General features: G+C 42.5%; 1 protein-coding gene across 1 annotated transcript in view; it reads left to right on the top strand.

The window, feature by feature from the left end:
* The window catches only part of tenm1 (teneurin transmembrane protein 1), a 171,588-nt gene that overhangs the window by 89,411 nt on the left and 63,476 nt on the right, over positions 1–18,701 (top strand). The window contains exons 7-14 of the mRNA XM_041047755.1: positions 4,446–4,648; positions 6,428–6,635; positions 10,945–11,046; positions 13,699–13,893; positions 15,350–15,550; positions 17,377–17,562; positions 17,727–17,756; positions 17,910–18,056. Of these exons, the coding sequence (XP_040903689.1) occupies positions 4,446–4,648; positions 6,428–6,635; positions 10,945–11,046; positions 13,699–13,893; positions 15,350–15,550; positions 17,377–17,562; positions 17,727–17,756; positions 17,910–18,056 (1,272 nt within the window). The remainder of the gene's footprint in view (positions 1–4,445; positions 4,649–6,427; positions 6,636–10,944; positions 11,047–13,698; positions 13,894–15,349; positions 15,551–17,376; positions 17,563–17,726; positions 17,757–17,909; positions 18,057–18,701) is intronic.

The raw sequence follows: 18,701 nt of genomic DNA, 5'->3' as shown, positions 1-18,701 counted from the left end.
TATGTATTAAAATTAGCAGATGGATATCTCCTGAGCGCTTTTTCACTCTTTCCATGCCTCTCCCCAGACTATTTTTCACGTGCTCAGGCGGGGGCAATTAAAAGAAAAAAAAGCACAAGTGCTTTATTCAGGTGTCAGTTTATACAACACATATTACATGCGTAACAATGTAAGTGCACTCAGAGTGCCGTGGAGCGAATGAGTTTGTGAACAGTCAGACATGTCTGTCACAGACATAGCCCGAGGCCTCATGGTAGAAGGTGAGGACTAAAGAGTAATGGAAGGCCCTACGGCCAAGAGCATTATCTTCTCCTGACTCTGACTGACACTCATTAGGCTGCACAGTGGAAAGAGGAGGCTGAAAGCTTATTAAGCCACCTGCTCAAAAGGCCCTTAATTGAATCCAAGTAATTATAGAGACCTTGCCCATTGTGATATTTTTATTCATCCTGCGGCAAACTCAATCTCTCTTGCATTTGGAACACCATTAATGTTGTCTGCACCACTGTGTGTGAGATTCACACACAGGCCTATGCTTCAATATCGACTAAGACTTGCACACACTGCACACACGCACACAGTTCCGGTCCCCCAAGACATGTCCCATCACCAAGACCCCGACTGCACTTTTAGTCTGTTCTCTGGTTCATTAGAATCTGAAGGATAATAACATTAATTGCAAAGACAGTTTAGTTCCTTTGAAAATAGATTACAGGTGTAATTGTTTTACCTGAATAACCCGTAGGCAAGAGAAATTAATTAGACCTTGAGTCCCAAGTCCTAATGTAGCTCATCTCCTACTTTGGCCTGGTGCACTCACACACTCGACACACAAAACACTCAGAGACACACAGCGGACAGACAGATGGGCAGGCAAACTCACAACGTCTTTGAGAAGCGCACTATACAAGAAGGATGAGGGCTGACAGAGTGGAGATATTTACTAATCGTTAGAAATGGGAGACGTTAAGAGCAAATGTAAAACCATCCTAGTCCAGATGTCCTGTGGCACGGAAAACGTTCAGTGGCTAATTTAACAGAAGATATTCCAATGTGTACATGTGGTTGCATATTGTGGGTGAACAGAGTCAATGAGGGCATTAGCTGTGTTACGTGTTCACCGTGTCGCACTACCACTCTAATTGGCTGAGGCAGCATCATTATTATAATGTACAGTGTGTTGGTTATAAGCAGACCTGCCCACTAGGCACATTGTGCTTGATGGCAGACATGAATAAGCTATGGAACACTTTGATCGCCCCTTTAAACAAGCTCAACATTTTGAAATAAACCTTAACACATTTTTTGCTTACAACTTGCTTCTTCTGCCAACTAATGATGAAAAGCACAAGAGGAGATTTATGCGATGCCAATTATTTTTATTTTTATTAAGTAACCGATAGCAAGTGTGAATTTCAAGCTGCTTTTCCCTTATTAAAGCCCCAAGATAGCAAGGTGTGAAGGAATTTTACCTCTCTGTTTGAATATTGGCTTGTTTTAGCTTGTATTCCTTTTGCCTGCCAAATAGGAATAAACAGAGATCTGCTGTTTTGAAAGATATTTTCAGAGAGTGGTCTCAGGTTTTATGCTGAGACACACAGGGTTACGGTGCTGGTGGAACGCATTGATTGACAGCTGTAATTTGAGCAACTGGGGAGGCCTGGAGGAGCCCGAGTCACCATGTGATCCATGTGGTTTCTGCGAGACTCCCAAAATTGCCTCCATCCTCCCTTCTTTTTACTGGAGCTGCAGTATTGTTCTCTACTGCTGAGACAGAAGGAGGGATAGATGCAAGGAGGGGTTTTCTTCTTTCTTGCATCAGCAGCTGTAACTTGACACCACCACCTCCTCTTTGGACATGGTCCTCTCCTCTCTTGTCTTCCTCCTTCTCTTTTTCATCCTCCATTCTGCAGCTCCCCCATCCCCCTCCGTCTTCCCCGCTCCACCGCCCACCCTCGTGGGCAACCCAAGCGTCGCTTTCTGTCCCCCATGTTGCATCAGGCTCAGAGAAGCGCTATACAGTAATTAGCATCAGAAGGACCTGCCTGCTCATCTGCCCACCAGCCTGCCAGTCAGCCTGCTTGCCGGCCGGCCTGCCAATGTTCTGCCAACTGCCATGCCCTATTCATGTCCTATTCATCTAGTGCTGAATAAAAGGCTGCTTTCCTCGGGACATCCATCCCTCTGCTGGCCTTTATGTTTTTGTGGCGAGGCACAGGAATGAGGATTAGCATTAAAAGGAATAGACTGCTGAGGTAGACTCAGCAGGAATACATGAATGCATACCTTAGTTCTGCCAAGCTGCTTTTATTCTTTTTGGTAGAGATTTTAATACAGGGACAATTTATGCTTCACATAGGACACCTGTCTCTTTTTTCCCTTTCATTACAAACCTTTTTGAACTCTCTTTTTGTTCTCATCCCCCTCTCATCTTTCTCGCCCCTTGTCTTTTTTCCTCTTCCTCTCTCCCGTTCTCTTGTCACAGCTCAGTCTAGTTCAATCAGTTAGCCAATTAATCAATTTACTTTTTCAATCCCATAGTCCATAGAAGACGAAGATAAAGGAAATGGAAGATTAAAAGAAAAATCCAGTCTTTTGGCATTTATTAGCATAATGTTTGACATTTTCTGTGTGAGACGATCTTAAATGTAAAATTTTTTGTTAGAAAGAAACAGGAGTTAGAGTTTATCACCATGCTAGCAGCTCTAGCACTCATGCTTTGAGTTATAAACACTTTTCATCATGCTGCAGTGACGACTGAAACATGCTGATGTTTAGCAGGTATAACTGGGTTAAGCAGCATAAGTTCGCCATGTTGGTAATGTTAACTTAGCTTTTTAACATGAATGCATTTGAGGATATGTGATGAAATAACATCTTGAACCTGTGTTTTATTGGAGATGAGAAGAATAGGAAAGCAGTATGCAACAGCAGCAAGTAAATAGCAGTGTTAGGAAAAAATTTGATTTCTGAATTGATTCACACTACTTCTTAACAAATCCTAAAGCCCAAAGTGTGTCTTTGTTTTGTAGACAGTAAATAAAATGCTGTGAAACTGTAATTAGGTACAATGGTGCTTTAAGCTAAATGCCAGCATCAGTGTGCTCATGTACTTAGTGACAATTCTAACATCCTGCTGTTTAGTTATTTGCCATGTTTATTACCAATGCTAATATTTGCTAATCAGGGGTAAACACGATGTATAGATGAGTTCGATGGGAATGTCACAGTTTGTGCAGGTATAAACTCAAGTATTTATCAAATTAGTCTGACCTGTTTGTGGTTCTGGAGGAAAAGTTGGAGAGACATTTCACTCAAAACCACAAATGTCAATTTCCTGGCTGTGCTACAGGAAAAGTCAGTAGGATTCATTCTCTGTGCACCCTGAGTGTCTGCAAAAATTTTATGGCAGTCCATCAAATAGTTGTTGAGACATTTCAGCCTGGAAAGTGGTGGACTGACCAACAGAACAACGGACTGATATTGCCATCCCTAGAACCACACTGCTAGCACGGCTAAAAAGTAACAGTGACAGTAAAAACAGGAGCTCCACACAGGCCTGCATTCTCTCCCTCCCTGTCTCTGTCACACTACATGTGATATATGACGCTTAGCCTGCGGGTGTGCATGGTGTCCCCATAATGGAGTGGTAAAGCTGCAGGCATTATGGATTGAGAACGAGCGGCCTCGTCCATGAATCTGCCCCTAACTGTTCTTCTGCTTTTGTGGCCGTAACGATCGGCTGGCTCTCCTCTGTCACCGTATTTCCTCCATCTTAGTTTAGAAGCAGAGATATATCTCTCCATAAAGGCCGACACAAAGAGGGCTGGAGATCCTTGCCTGCTCCCCAGCACAAAAGACTCAGGCCTGGTGGTTGATAAAGGCTTATGGTGAGGAGAGGAGTTGATGGCTAGGGACTGCTGGAAAGACCTATTCTCTTCACACACAAAGACATGCTCTCACTCAAGACACTATCTGTGCGCCGTGACGCTGTTTGTGAATGCCTGCGTGCATGTGTGTGTGCCCCTGCCCTCCTCACTTTCTCTCATCCACTTCTCTGTCTCCCCTTTCACACACACGGTAAGACATACACACACTCTTTCTTTCTTGTTAGAAGATGCTAATATAGCACATGACAAAGCCCCAATAGACAGCTCTCAGACAAAACACTTCCTTTTTAAAGCAGTTCATCTTTATGCAGAGCCTATCCAAAGGACTGCCAAAGCAGGGTCGCCTGAAAAGCAGGATTTTCACCAGTGCTCAGTCATTCCTGATGTCTATTCAGTCTCGCTTCATTAGTATGGCCGCTGATCAGACTAATGTTTGAGGACATCAGGTTGGTTATTAATTGCTCCCTCTGATACTGAATAGAACTTCCTATCCACCTTGATAAATCTGCTGCATGTGACCTAACACTATCACCTGTATGTGGTTTTTACCTGCAGAGAAGTGGGTGCGAGGCCGAGCCATCGACCGTGGCGAGGTCGACATCGGAACCCAGCAGAGCCAGGCGATCCCGCCGGGACTTTTCTGGAGGTTTCATATGACTGTGCACCATCCAACCTACATCAAGTTCAACCTCTCTCTCTCACACAATGCGCTGCTAGGGGTGTATGGACGCAGGAACATACCGCCTACACACACTCAGGTAAAGAAGGTTCCTGTTGTAGCATGCTGTTCACCCAGATGGGCTTGTTTGCTTCAACTACCCCAGATCACATTCAACCTAATGCACCTTTTCTTCTCTGTGATGGCCTTTCATCTACACTAAGGCAGTGTTTTTGACTCTAGGAGTTGCAGCCTCGTATTAAGTACTTCTCAGAAGAGAATTATGTACAAAGGTATGGGTGCTTCAGTCCTGATCTCGCTCTATTTTAAATACACAAAAAGACTTGTTGTGATCACGTGATTAAACAAGTTCCAAAGAGGTAAGATAGACCAAGTATTTCAATAAGAATGAAAAAAAATGTGCACATGCAAAATTTTGGTGTTAAGGATTCATATACAGTAACAGCTAGAGTTATGAGGGAAGTGAGGAGGCACCTGGAGAAGGGTTAATAAGCATAGCATGCTCTCTTGTTTGACTTCTTACAGAATTGAGGCAGAAATTTAACCCCACAGACAGGTAAGGGGTTGTGTGGCAGTACAGCAAAAAACAAAAAAAAGAACTTTCTGTTACATTTAACCTTGTCTGTGGTCACTCATTTTAAATATCAGTAAAGCGAGTAGCACAATACAGGTGTCAATAAACTGAATTTATGCGTGTTTTTTGTCAGACAAGATTTGCGAGACTAAAATAAAGATTTGATCGACGTCTCTGTGCAGCAGAGCAGGAAGTGCTGTCTGCAAATTTAACAGACAGCATTTATGAGCCATGAACGGATCAGTATTTTTACTTATTCAGACAAAAGCAACAGAAAATGTGCAAATGAGAACAATTAAATTTTTGAGTTCAGCTGTATTAAAACAGAATAAGCTATGATGGAAAACAGAGGTTTTACATGCTGAGACTCAGCGGATTAATCAGGCAGCGTGTCTCCTGCACCTACCGGATGTTGGCTGTGATGCAAAATTTTGTTGCCAACAGAAAGCGGAAGAGATTTTGTCTTTTTCCCCACTTGGACAATAATCTTCATAAGGTGTAATTGCACTTAGTTTTCACAAGGAAACAGTGATTTCCGATTAAGTCGGCTGTGTGTCAGTGTCAGTCTTGCTGAGAACAATACACACACATAAGTTGTACACAGTGTAGAGCAGCAATGAGTCATGCAAGGAGCACATATACAGACAAAAATACAACACACACTGAGTCGTCTGCTTTTTAACATCAGTGCTCCCCTGCTCTCGCCTGCATGAAGAGGTCTAATTAGCTGTTTTTGACACTAGTGTGACACACAGCCCTCAGGGGGAATAAGACTCAGCGAGCGCTTGCTAGTTCAAGGAGGTCTGAGGATGGAGAGGGAGGGAGGGAGAGACGAGGGTGGTGGGGAAAGTTAAAGAGGGTGAGAAAGAAGCAGAGAAAGGTTGAGACACATGAAATAATAGTTTGATCCATTTGAAAACCTGGGTGGTAAAGTCTGCCCATGCTATTAGCGGCACGTCAAGTTGTTGAACCAACTGTGTGGAACGTGTCTGGTGGTGGAGTAAGCTGCCATGGATGACGGTTTCCCTTCCTTTCTTTGGATTTCTGTTTTCCCGATATCCACATCAAATGCTACACCCCAACTTCTTGTATGCAGCCAGTTTTTCCAAAAACATTCAACTGGCTCTTTCACAAAGTTCACCCAGCAACAGCCACACACCACTGCACATTGTTTGGCTTAGAACATTTCTATTACATCCTTGCTGGTTCTGTGAATTCCCTTCTTGCTCATTCCAAATGGTTGATATTGGTCTTTGTCTGATTGTGTTACTGCATTGTCCTCAGTTCGACTTTGTGAAACTGCTGGATGGGAAGGCACTGCCCAGGTCCTTGACTGATCCCATCTCAACTGCCAAAGCTCCCAAAGGCCTGCTGCTGAGCGGCCTCCAAGAAACCGGCTTCATCGAGTACATGGACCCGGGCACTTGGCACCTCGCGCTCTACAATGATGGACGCAACCTGGAGCAAGTGTTACTCCACAGCAGTCCCATAGGTGAGGAGGATTAGTGCACATTCACTGAAATTAGCAGCATTTCTTCCCTGAGTTAGACATTTATTGACAATAACTGGACAATATTTGTCCTCCTTTGTCCTCTTTAATAGCTATACAATTGTATTATGTGTGCATTCCACTTTTTGTATTTCAGGGTCGCTTCACTCTGTTGATCTTTCTCTCTTTTCATCTGTTCATATTCAGAAAACATGAGGACAAAAAAAATGGTGGTTTGGAAAAAAGTGGTTTGAAACTCATTGACATTTGAAGAGAACTTTTCCTATTATAAGAGTGAGCTTGGCATGGCAAGAGACAGCCGTTAGAAAGGGGAGGACAGCTCCTGTAGTAATGACAGGGCTTGCTAACTGCAGCTCATTGCTATGACACACACGGATGGCAGTGTAAATTGAAGGATGTGAATAATGCAAGAGTACGTGGCTGAATATAGACAAGTGGATAATTACCAGGGCAGTTTCCTCACTCCCACTTTGTCCAATAGTCCTTAAGAGAATACAGTGTTGAAATAACAAAAAGGAATGTTGGGAAATGTAGTAGCACAGTAATATCATTTAGGGGTGGGGGGGGTGGCAGTACAAATCTTGCTATATGTGATGACCAGATACAGTATTATGAGAGGCACTCCATGAAAAAGGCTATTTTGCGATTTTTCTCCCAGTGATTTTCAGCAGGCCTTTCATTATGTAGTTTTTTGTGTTATTCAGTAAATAATCATGAACAGAGCTTTCTCGGTGCTTTTAAGTTAAGTATGCGTATCACCAAGCTCCTAAAAGCCCGACTTGTAAGCCAATCAGTAAACAGCTCCATAGTGCCAAAACACTGCACTGAGGACATCTTTCACCGTCATATTGACAGAGTTCTTTCTATAATGACTGACAGCATGAGACAGCTAAACACAGATTTTATATCAGTGCTGTCAAACATTTGTTGACACGTGTGCTGTCTGTAAAGTCTGGAATATACCAGACCTATTTTAAGTAACACATGTTTTGAGCTGAACAGGAACTTTTTTTTTTCATTTCCCTCTTAATAAGTAAGTAATCAAAATAAATGTACACACAACAGATGAGCTCAGAATAGCAACTTTTAATCTTCTTTGGTTTTCACATAATAAATCAAATAATTTGGCTTCAAAGAGGAAAATAATATTAATGGATTGATGTCAAAGTTCATTTCGCTGCCCATTTACACCTCTGGTGAAGGTTACAAACAGACACTCTGTTGTTTTGGGGCCAGAATATCTAAACCATTGAGATACAGCACAATAAATTCTAATAAGAGACACAGTGTGCTGTAGCCCCAGAGTGAAGCTTTATGGGGAGATGAGGGAGAAATGAGATGATCTCTGTCGGGAAATTGAGCTTTTCTGCAGCAAATAGTAACTGGATACAACAAAGAAACAGAGAGTATAAATAAGAGAACAGCAAAAGACCGTCGTAAAAATAAATAAATAAAATAAAGCAAAATCAATACAGGATAGAGTATGACAAGAAGGAAAATATGAGAAGCTGAGGAAAATGAAAACAATAAATGAACTGACGCTGATGCACCTAAATATGTTTGCACAGAAACATGGGGACATACTGTATGTAAAACATGTTCTGGTGTTTAAACATGCTTGAAAGAGTAATGAGGTATGTGATTACGTGAGACAGGAAACGCTGTCAAGGACGATCACAATAATCAGGTAAAAAAGAAGGAAGACGTGAGTTGTGGCAGAACGTTCAAAGCCACGTGTGTTTGGTCATCTGGTAACTGACCCGTATCAGTCATGAGATATTATGTTGTTCTGTCATCCGTTCACACACCATCTCACATCTCACAAACACGCCGCATTCAGTTACGTCTTAGGCTGGTGTTGCTGCTGAGTAGGACAGAAAATTTTCAGCACAAATGCTGATATACAATATAGCCCATAATTTAATGTATGCTGATATGTGTGTACGTTATACTCTACAGTCATTTCGCAGTGATTCTGACTATCGTGCATAAATGGGTTACATATAAATGTTGGAGAAAAAAAGAATAAAAGGGTGAGAGAACATTTTCTGATTTCAAAATAGCATCATTATGTGGATTGAGATTGAATTTTCTAACATATTTTGTCCATTCTGGTGTGGAAAAAAAAAATAGTGGCAGATGCAGATAAAACCTTTTTTTTTTTCCTCCCCCGATGTTATTGACATTTACCTGCCATCCACAAAAGCTCCAGCTTAATGATTTCTGCCATTTTGCCACTCCACTCCAGCCTCATCTTCTTTAATTCTACTCAGCCTGTACCCAGGCAGAGAGTGGTGCTTCCTGCAGGCCTATTAATTATGCATAATTACAATACTTCACCTGTCATCACACGTCCTCTCGAATATTATATCTTTTACACAACGGCCAACAAAGTATGAGGGAAAAGTTTCATGTAGACACCTGGAACTTTTAACAAAACTGATGATAAACAAAAAAAAAAAAAAAAAAGGTGGTTAGCTAACGGCTGGATACTTCTAGTTAGCTGAGCAGCCATTTCATTTTTTCATCAATTCATAAAGCCCAAGGGTCATAAAGCATGGCTGGAACTTTACGGGCTAATAAAGTACAATTGGAATGCTTATTTGACCAATCAGATCACTTGGCTGGAAGCACCCATTTTATAATAGCATTTAACTGCAATAACTTATGGCATGAGTGATTTCTAACTGGAAAGGGTTTAGTCAGTGGAAAGAAATGAGTGGGTGTCTCACGGATGCCCACACACACACACACACACCCACACACACACACATTCACTATACTGTAACAAATAAAAGACATGGCTCTTCATACATTACTTGTTAATTGCCTGGAGATTTTTATAGATGAGACACTGACCTGAAAGATACGGAGCTTATAGCGCTGTTACAGCCCTGTGAGCTTTCGGGCGGATCACTCATCTCCTCTGGATTAAAAGCAACTCTGTGACCTTGCAGATGAGTTTTTGTTCATTGCACGTGTCAGGTGCCAAATACAATATTGGAGTTTGTGTATGTGAGGCTTTTTTCAAGAGCCTCAGAAAGAGACATATGGGGAAAGGTTTGTGAGTTCTTCTGACTGTGTGGGAGAAAAGATGATTGCCACTCCTTCTCTCCGTCAGTGTGACGATGACAGGTGATGGAGGTGAAAATGACTTTGGTTTCTGTAGTGATGCGCTACTGTGGAGGATAACGCTGTGCTGCCGGCTACTGGTAGGGCCTGTCTCATTAGCATGTGTCACACGCGCCTCAAGGCGGGTGTCACATAATAACGTTGCGTGCATGTGTTTGTAAATGTGTGTGTGCGCGTGCGTGGGCCATGCCACAGAAGGATTTGTCATCCATGCTCCCTGAACAGAGCGAGCCAGGGGACTGCAGTGGTTTGACTCTGGAGTCGATGCCCGTTCAGAGGAGCTGAGCAGGACGGTGCAGGGTCAAATAAAGGATGACGTCCTTGACACCCATTTTAATTACTCTATCTAGCATAAACAGAGCTCGCCTGGCACAAGACAACTAGCAGCACAGTTCAGCCACTGCCAGACATGGGGTACTTCTCCACCAGAATCTCCCATCTCGAGTAGAGCTGACAGAACTCAGCTGGCTTATATAATGCTCTAAAAGCATAAAAGTGCTCTGCCTCTTTATCTATCTTTGCCATGCTCTCTGTGCCCAGCGAATGAGATCTGACATGATGGACATATCAATGGGAGAAAAGGAGACCGGTAAAAGGAAGGCAGCTAATTGAAGTCCGATGGAGGAATATGATGAAACGCATATAGAGTACAGAGGGATATGATGAAACACACATATCCAGATGAGACAAAGCGCTAGTAGGAACAAGCATCACACTGATCTTCGCCATGCTGAGAGTGTAGCTACTGTAGCGACACAGTATTACCCATTCTCCACTAACTTGTGCACTCACAATGTCAGATTTTATGTTACTCCGGCTCATTCCAAACTGCGCCCTTGTAAACAGTTTGTTGATTAAGCCTTGATGTTTGTAAATTTGCGCGCAGTGTGTTTCAACCTGTAATGCAGTATAATATGCTTAGTGCTACTGAGTGTAAGTGAGTGCTTGGCCATTCCCCAGAGAGTGATAGCAGCTGGATCAGACTAATCTAATATAGCCCCTGTGTCTGGGGAGCCATCCATTGCTTATCAGATCTCTCATTCAATAACAGAGAGCTAGCCAGCTTATGGAGTTACATGTGGAATATTTTCAAGTTTGTTTTTTTTTTTTTCTTTCTCTGCCTGTTATGTCTGATTTGTGTATGTGTGTGGTTGTGCAGACTCAATGGACGGTTGCTCCACAGACTGTAATGGAAATGGAGAGTGTGTGGCTGGACACTGCCACTGCTTCGCTGGATTCTTGGGTCCTGACTGTGCCAAAGGTGAGAAATATAGGCTGATCTAATACTATATTTTTTTCTTATTTTCAACAAATTTCACAAAAAGACTAAACCATCAATGCCTTAGTCTGTCTCTGAATATTTTCAGACCACCACTGCCTATAACACTCAGCCCCAAGTCCATTAATTCCAGCTGTAACTCTTTCTAAACTGGGCCATAGTTATATAGTTTAATTTGTCAAAAGGCTCAGTAACTTTCTAAAACAGCTTGGCACTGTAGTTTCTAGCAAACAATACTCAAACAGGAGAAAAGGGCATTTGCAGAGGGCTGTTTTCAGCTATGGATTACTAAGCATTTGGTGCACTAATAGATATTTACAGCACAGGGACCATCTACCAATCTACAGCAAAATAAGACCCATCCTGTTCTCTGAACTGCTCCCATATTACTTTGCAGTTAGTGCTGTTTTCTGTTAATGAAAACTGAACATTTCCTCCATGTTGACCTGTGGTCTTGACAAATTCAATATAATGTACATTTTCACAGCACCAATCCCATCAGTGCACCAACAGAGCCATAAGCAGTTGCTTCAGAAAGTACTCAGACCCTTCACTTTTTGCTCACTTCATTGTGTCATAGATTAAATTTGAAATTTACAAGTGCTGTTTTCACCATCTGTGTTCAGTAATCCATAACATGTTTTTAAAATCAATTTTAAAATCTATTTACAAAAGTATTCAGGCCCTTTTTTTGCTCTGACACTCCAAATTGTGGTTGGATGGATCCTCTTTAATGATCCTTGAGATGTGTCCAGAACTTGTCTTTAGTCCACCTCTGGCTGATTGAACTAATTGGACATAATTCATGAAGGCACACACCTGTGTAGAGAAGAGCCCACAATTCACACTGCATGTGAGGACAAAAACCAAGGCATGAAGTTCAAGGGGCTCTCTGTAGATCTAAACTATGGCGAGGCATAGATCAGGGCAAGGGAATGCCACCATTTTTAAAGATTTGAGCGTTCCCAGGAGCACAGTGGAATACAGCCAAGACAGCACTGGAGTGGGTTTGGGACAAGTCTCTGACTGTCCTTGAGTGGCCCAGCAAAAGCCAAGACCTATACCCTGTAGCACATCTGTGGTGAGACCTGAAGATGACAGTTCACAGAAGCTTCTCATCCAATCTGATGGAGTTAGAGAGGATCTGCCTGGAAGAATGGTATAAACTGCCCAAATCCAAGTGTACAAAGCTTGTAGAGACTAAGCCAAGAAGACTCAAAGCTGTAATCGCTGCCAAATAGTTTTCTACAAAGTACTGAATTAACGGTCTGAATACTTCTGTGAATGAGCGATTTCAATTCTTTATTTTGAATAAATTTGTAAAGATTTTTGACAAAAACATGTTTTCACTTTGTTACTATTGGTTGTTGAAAGTATAGTAGTAGTATAGTAGAGATTGGTGGAGGAAATGGCAATTTTATGTATTTCTCATGAAATCTACAACACAAAATGTGCAAAAACTGAAGGGGTCACAATACTTTCTACAGCTGTTGTATAGTCACCTCTGTTTCTCTTCGTCAGCAGAAGTAGGATTACCATCTTCAACTCATCACTTCCTGCAAGGATATTTCACATTAAAAGCCTGCTAGTGGCTCAACGGGCACATGTGCTGTCATTTCTGGTAGAGTTTTAATGTGAAACATCTGCAGGAAGTTTTTAACAGAGCTTGAGAATTAGCTGAGTAGAAGCAACTGAAATTAATGAGCTTCATTCCCGTTTGTCTTCCCCAATGTTTTTTCTCCACCGCTCTTCCCCCTCCATGCTCTCTTCCTCTGCCTGTTTCTCTGTCCTTTGTGAAACGTTTGTAGTTGCATCTGTCTCATTGTGTAAAAACAGGTGATATGATATCACATCCTATGATTTATTTACGCTCATCATTTATTTATCTTTGTCTCATCTCTCAGCTTTGCACTTTTTCTTTCTTCATTTTCTTGGTACAGCATGTTAGGTTTAACAAAAGATCAAACAAACATGTAACACATGCCCACATGCATGAACCCACTGGGCCTTGATTGCAAATTTTCCCAGAAAAAAAAACAGACTTTGGTTCTGGATCGTCTTTCTAATCCATTTGAAGTCTCGAGTCGCCATACTTCCTCCAGCTGCAATGAGGAGGGAGGGTGTAACTGTCAGCGCATCATCAGACACTCACTGACTTTATTCTACCTGGCTGTCATTACATTAGCCACACAGCTCTCCATCTCTGCATGGAGATAGCTCTGCTTTACACCCTCATTCTATAAACCCCTAATGCTCTCTTTCCTAATCTTCAGTTTTCACGATTGTTTTCACGGCCTGTTCAGAGCGAGTGAGGTGACATTGGGGGGATTTTCTACAATTCCTGGGTTGCCGTGGTAGCCAGGCTCAGGTGGTGCTTGAGTAAATTGAAACAGCGTGAGGGATAAGCTGGAGAGTGTGTATGTATGTGCGTGTGTGTGTGAGAGAAAGAGAGGGAGACAGAGGCTGCTTGAGGATTTGCTGAATCCGCGCTGTAGCTGAGATAAGAGAGCGTAGCCCCACTCACGGTAGGTTACTGCGGTCTCCCAGCTAATATACTGCAGCACTGTGTGTGTGTGTGTTTGCATGTGTGTACTATTCAGTATGTGGGTGTAATCTGTGTTTGTCCTGTTGCAGATTCATGCCCCGTGTTGTGCAGCGGCAACGGCGTATATGAGAAAGGAAGGTGTGTGTGCCTGGCAGGGTGGAAAGGGGCAGAGTGTAATGTGGAGGAAGGTCAGTGTATCGACCCCACCTGCTCCAACCACGGCTCCTGCATCCAGGGAATCTGCATATGCAGTCCTGCCTACAAGGGGGTTAACTGTGAACAAGGTAAAAAGCTTCACAGTAGAGACACACACCTCAGAATGTCACATCTCCACACCACAAAAAAAATGGCTCCACTTACACACATTTAAATGAATGACTTGTCAATTTTAATTTATATAATGCAAAATCAATATAAAACATTTGCCTCAAAGAGTCTTACAATCTGTATAGCATACGACACCTTCTATCCTTCAGTCCTAAGTTTGGAAAAGGAAAAATTCTTTAAAAAACTTTAAAAGATATATATATATATTTTGCATCATTGTTTTGGCTTTCTAGCCAATAAATCCACCCACATTCCAGCTGTAATAGGCAGCTGTTTTCAGCCCACTCAGCACCAAATGGCAGATAGAAATTGTTAGAGAATAGTTGGTGAACATAGTGGAGCATTTGGCAGCTAAAGAGCCAGATATTTCCCTCAGCAGCAGGTGGAGACCAAAACAGAGCTAAGAGAGGGAATATTATATGTAACATTCAGCCAGGCTGGATTTGTACAACAAATTTATGAAGTCACAATATGTCAGTGTTGTATGTTTGGCTTGTTCGGTTACCCTCCTCCATGTGGCCAATAATGAATAAATACAGCGATAATAATGAATTTTTACTTTGAACCTAATTGATTTGCCATATAAGCTGTCAAAGAACATGTATGCTTTTGCATAATAACAAATGCATTTCTAAATAACAAATCCCTGCATGTATTAATTAAAATATTTGTTATATACTGTTACCAAAGACATAAATCTGTAAGTATAGTGAATGACAAACAAGCCAAATGGTGTAGGACTCATATGACAACAGTTAAATGATTGTTTGTGGGTTTGTTCTTTGTCATATCATCTAATTGCAGCTGTCCACTGTAAAACCATCCAATAAATTAGCAAAAACAAACAAAGCCATGATATTTAAAACAATTATGATGTTACACTTGAACATAACCTGATGGCACAGCTGTCCTAAAGACCGTCCTGCTGTTGCCTCCAGTATCTGGGGCCTGTAGAGACTGAATCAGGTATTTGACCTTGAGCGGCGGAGCTGAGCTGAGCCGAACTGTGCTGAGCTTTCGCTTGACACTCAGAGCTGTAATTACACACACTAACACAGTGTAGTGCAGACCACCATGAGATGCACACTCTCTCATACACACACACACACACACACACACACACACACACACACAAACCAACCCATTTCACCCCTTATCAAAGCCTCAGTTCTAAGTGTCCTATGAAGTGTAATGTTGTGGAACAGATACAGGGATTGTAGCTAGGGTGGTTAACTCCTGGATGGGATGCAAAGAACACTGCTTTCATACTCGGTGAACTGATGATTATAATGAGACAGGCATGCCCCCCCACCCCCCTCCCACCTCCCCCTTAGTCCCCCCCCCACCCTTTCACTCCCTCCCCTCACCCCTGACTCATTCTTGCTTTTCCTCCCTTCCATCCTCTCTCTGCAGTGGACTGTGTAGACCCTCAGTGCGGCGGGCACGGCGTGTGTGTACGTGGGGAGTGCGTGTGCTCACCAGGCTGGGCAGGAGTGAGCTGTGAGGACCAGCTGCCAGCCTGTCAGGAGCAGTGTTCAGGACATGGCACCTATCTCCCTGAGTCAGACACCTGCGCCTGCCAGCCCAACTGGACAGGACCAGACTGCTACACGGGTAAAACCTGAGGATTATTGTTTACGCACCGAAAAAACACTGAAAATTGCAAGTGCACATCACTAGTTTGCCAGTGTACTTGTAACACGCATGGTCTTGCCAGATACTATTTTCTGGGGATTTGATAGACATGAGAGAGAAATATGGATTCAAGCCACTCTGTGAAATGTGTGTGTGTGTGTGTTTGCACTCTCTCTTCATGCTGGTCGTAAATGAGATTTCCCATCATGACACACTGGAGCCCCATCCCCCCCTCCCCACACACACACTTTTTGCACTAGCACTCACTTTACTGTGCATTTACACTGTGACACACATAATCATGCACACATGCACAAATGCTCATGCACACACATATTCCCTTCAGCTAAATGAAGAAAAAAACACAGGCGAGAAGAGACTTCTACTTTGCTGTAAGGCCTTTCAGAGAGTGCTACTCTGGGCATCATCCAGCTTGGCATTTAAAAGCTTGCTGACGCTTATTGCATACGTGCAAGCTAAATATTAGTTATTGTGTGGTTGTTAAATATAGTTCTGAAATAGTTCTTACATGTGTAGCTACCTTAACTTTTTGCTTGCACCATGTAAGGTGCTGCTTTAAAAGGCAGCAATCCTACACTGATTAAAAAGAAAACACACTGAGCTAGCCATTATGGCAGACGAGTAAGGCATGCGGGCTATAGTGTCTAAAATATAAAGTGCAGTACTCTGTGGTGCACAGTGAGAAAAGTGTCCTTGTCCTTGCAGAGTAAGCTGACAGCGAGGAAAATAGCCATTATAAGACTGACTTTCCTCTGTTTCCACCACCCCAGCTTAATGCTGGTTTTTGGAAGGATCCACTTTACCATCCACATCAATGATTTGAAGGCAGTTGGCTTTAGCTCCCACTCTCAGGTGTATGCATGCCTTATTATAGTGATATAGCCCATGATAATGATAGACCGTGGCTGAATATCTGAGATATGAGCGGCCTCTCTCTACCTGCCGGGCTTTTAATCAAAAAGACCCAGCAATTCTACATCCTGGTCTTGTTGAAGCATAGCTAAGCTAATGTAATTCTAATAGAGAGCTGAAAAACTCTCCAACTTTAATCCACTTTTTCCTCCCTCTCCATGCTATGTATATTTAAATTGAAATAACTTTTTACTGCAGCTGGATAAGTAGTCTTTGTGTGCCTCCAGCACTTTGCTCTCTTTACTGATGGATGAGGCTTTGCTTCTACAGAGAGAGGGAGAGGGAGTCAGATGGGGAGGAGTGCAAAGAAAAGGAAATAGAAAAAAAGAAGAGCAAAGAATTTTAAGGGGATGTTGCAAGAAAGAGGGAGGGAAAGAGATACAGAAAAGAGAAAGCTGACAGAGACAAAGATGGAGAGATGAAAAAAAGAGAGGGTATTAACATACCCACCAAATCTGATCAAAATGTCAGAAAAGAATAATAGAGTTGAATTGGAGTCCCTGTAGTATAAATATGCGGTGCAAATACGAATCATTTGGCTGTTATTATGAGTCTATTCACTCCTTTCCTCCTTCAGGGAGCTCGGCTATTAGAGGTGGGAAGATTGTGTATTGTGAGAAAGTAGACTTTTTTAGTCTCTGAGGTTATCCTCTTCTATCGCTTGGTTTTTTTTCTCTCACCTATATCCGATGGCTCACCCCCAATTCTGAATTTTTAAGCTTTTTTTCTCTCTATGTCCCCTGTGCCTCTTTTTACCTTTTCTTTTCTTCCAACGCTCAATTCCTCCATCTGTTCCCCTCCCTCTCGTTCCCTCTTCCTCTCACACTTACACACTTTTTTCTCACGTATATCCCCACCCACCTGTTTGGCAGAGCTGTGCCCGGTGCCATGTGGCAGCCATGGTGTTTGCTCAGAGGGCCAGTGCCAGTGCGAGGAGGGTTGGATTGGCGCTGCGTGCGACCAGAGAGCATGCCATCCTCGCTGTGAAGAACACGGCCAGTGCCACGACGGGACCTGCATCTGCCAGCCTGGCTGGGAGGGAGAACACTGTAACATTGGTGAGCTTTGTGTTACTGCATGTGGGAGTGTTTAATTATTCCTTGTGATATTTTGATTAGTATGATTTATAGGATAAAAAAGGTGTGACTGTTGTTGGAATAATGTCCTCTTACACTTGCTTTTTTTTTTCTTACCCAATTCTCACTTTTTTTTCCCCCCACAGTTACTCATGATTTGGATGTCGTAGTGAAAGGTAATTTATCTTTATTTAGGATTTAAATTTTATATTGTCCTCCAGCATACTCACCAATACCAAAAAATGTGTGTGTGTTTGTGTGTGTGTGTGTGTGTGTGTGTGTTTGTGTTTGTGTGTGTGCACATGTGCATTTGGGACACACCTTTTCAGACGGCTGCCCAGGGTTGTGCAGTGGGCATGGGCGCTGTACCCTGGAGCAGAGCGGTTGGCGTTGCGTCTGCCAAGCTGGATGGAGTGGGCCTGGATGCAGCGTTGTCATGGAAACTGACTGCAGTGATGGAACAGACAATGACGGAGGTGACATTCTAACATCATCTTTCATTTTCTATCTTTTTTTCCTCTTTCCTACCTCTTTCACTTCTGTCTTTCTGGCAGGTTGTTCATTCCACTCCATTACTTCTCCTCCTGTTTCTCCTGCCGAAAAATCTGCCTCATTGTCCCCCCCCTTTATCCCCTCTGTGTTGTCCCAGTCCTGCTGAGACTCCTGTAGAGTCCTGCTGGTCATTATTATATTGAATATGTATTTGTGTGTATGTGTGTGTGTGCATATGTGCAAATGTCTATGGTGGTTTTTTTCCTCTTGTCACAGCTAAATATCTAATATGCATACCACCTGCTGGGATAAAAGGCACTGAGAGAAATTTTCAAAAGTTTAAATACAGCAAACCATGCAGAATAGATTTCTGCTTCTTTGGTTATAAGGTATTTGGTGACAGGTGAGAGGTGTACGTCGTTCACCTTGTATTTTTCCATCCTTAGGTGTAGAGATAATAAAGGAACATTTCCGCACTAGCAGAGGCTCTGCTCATTACAATCATTTCCTCACTATTTCAGTCCCATCTACAGCTCTTCTCCAATACATAACAACACGTTTTAAAAATATTGTGCAATATTACATTGCTTGCAACTGTGCCCATTCATTTTGAAACTCCATCAAATATC

This window comes from Toxotes jaculatrix, chromosome 10, assembly GCF_017976425.1.
Source record: "Toxotes jaculatrix isolate fToxJac2 chromosome 10, fToxJac2.pri, whole genome shotgun sequence".
NCBI lineage: Eukaryota > Metazoa > Chordata > Actinopteri > Toxotidae > Toxotes > Toxotes jaculatrix.
The sequence above is the reverse complement of the archived record's forward strand: the minus strand, read 5'-3'. Positions and strand labels throughout refer to the sequence as shown.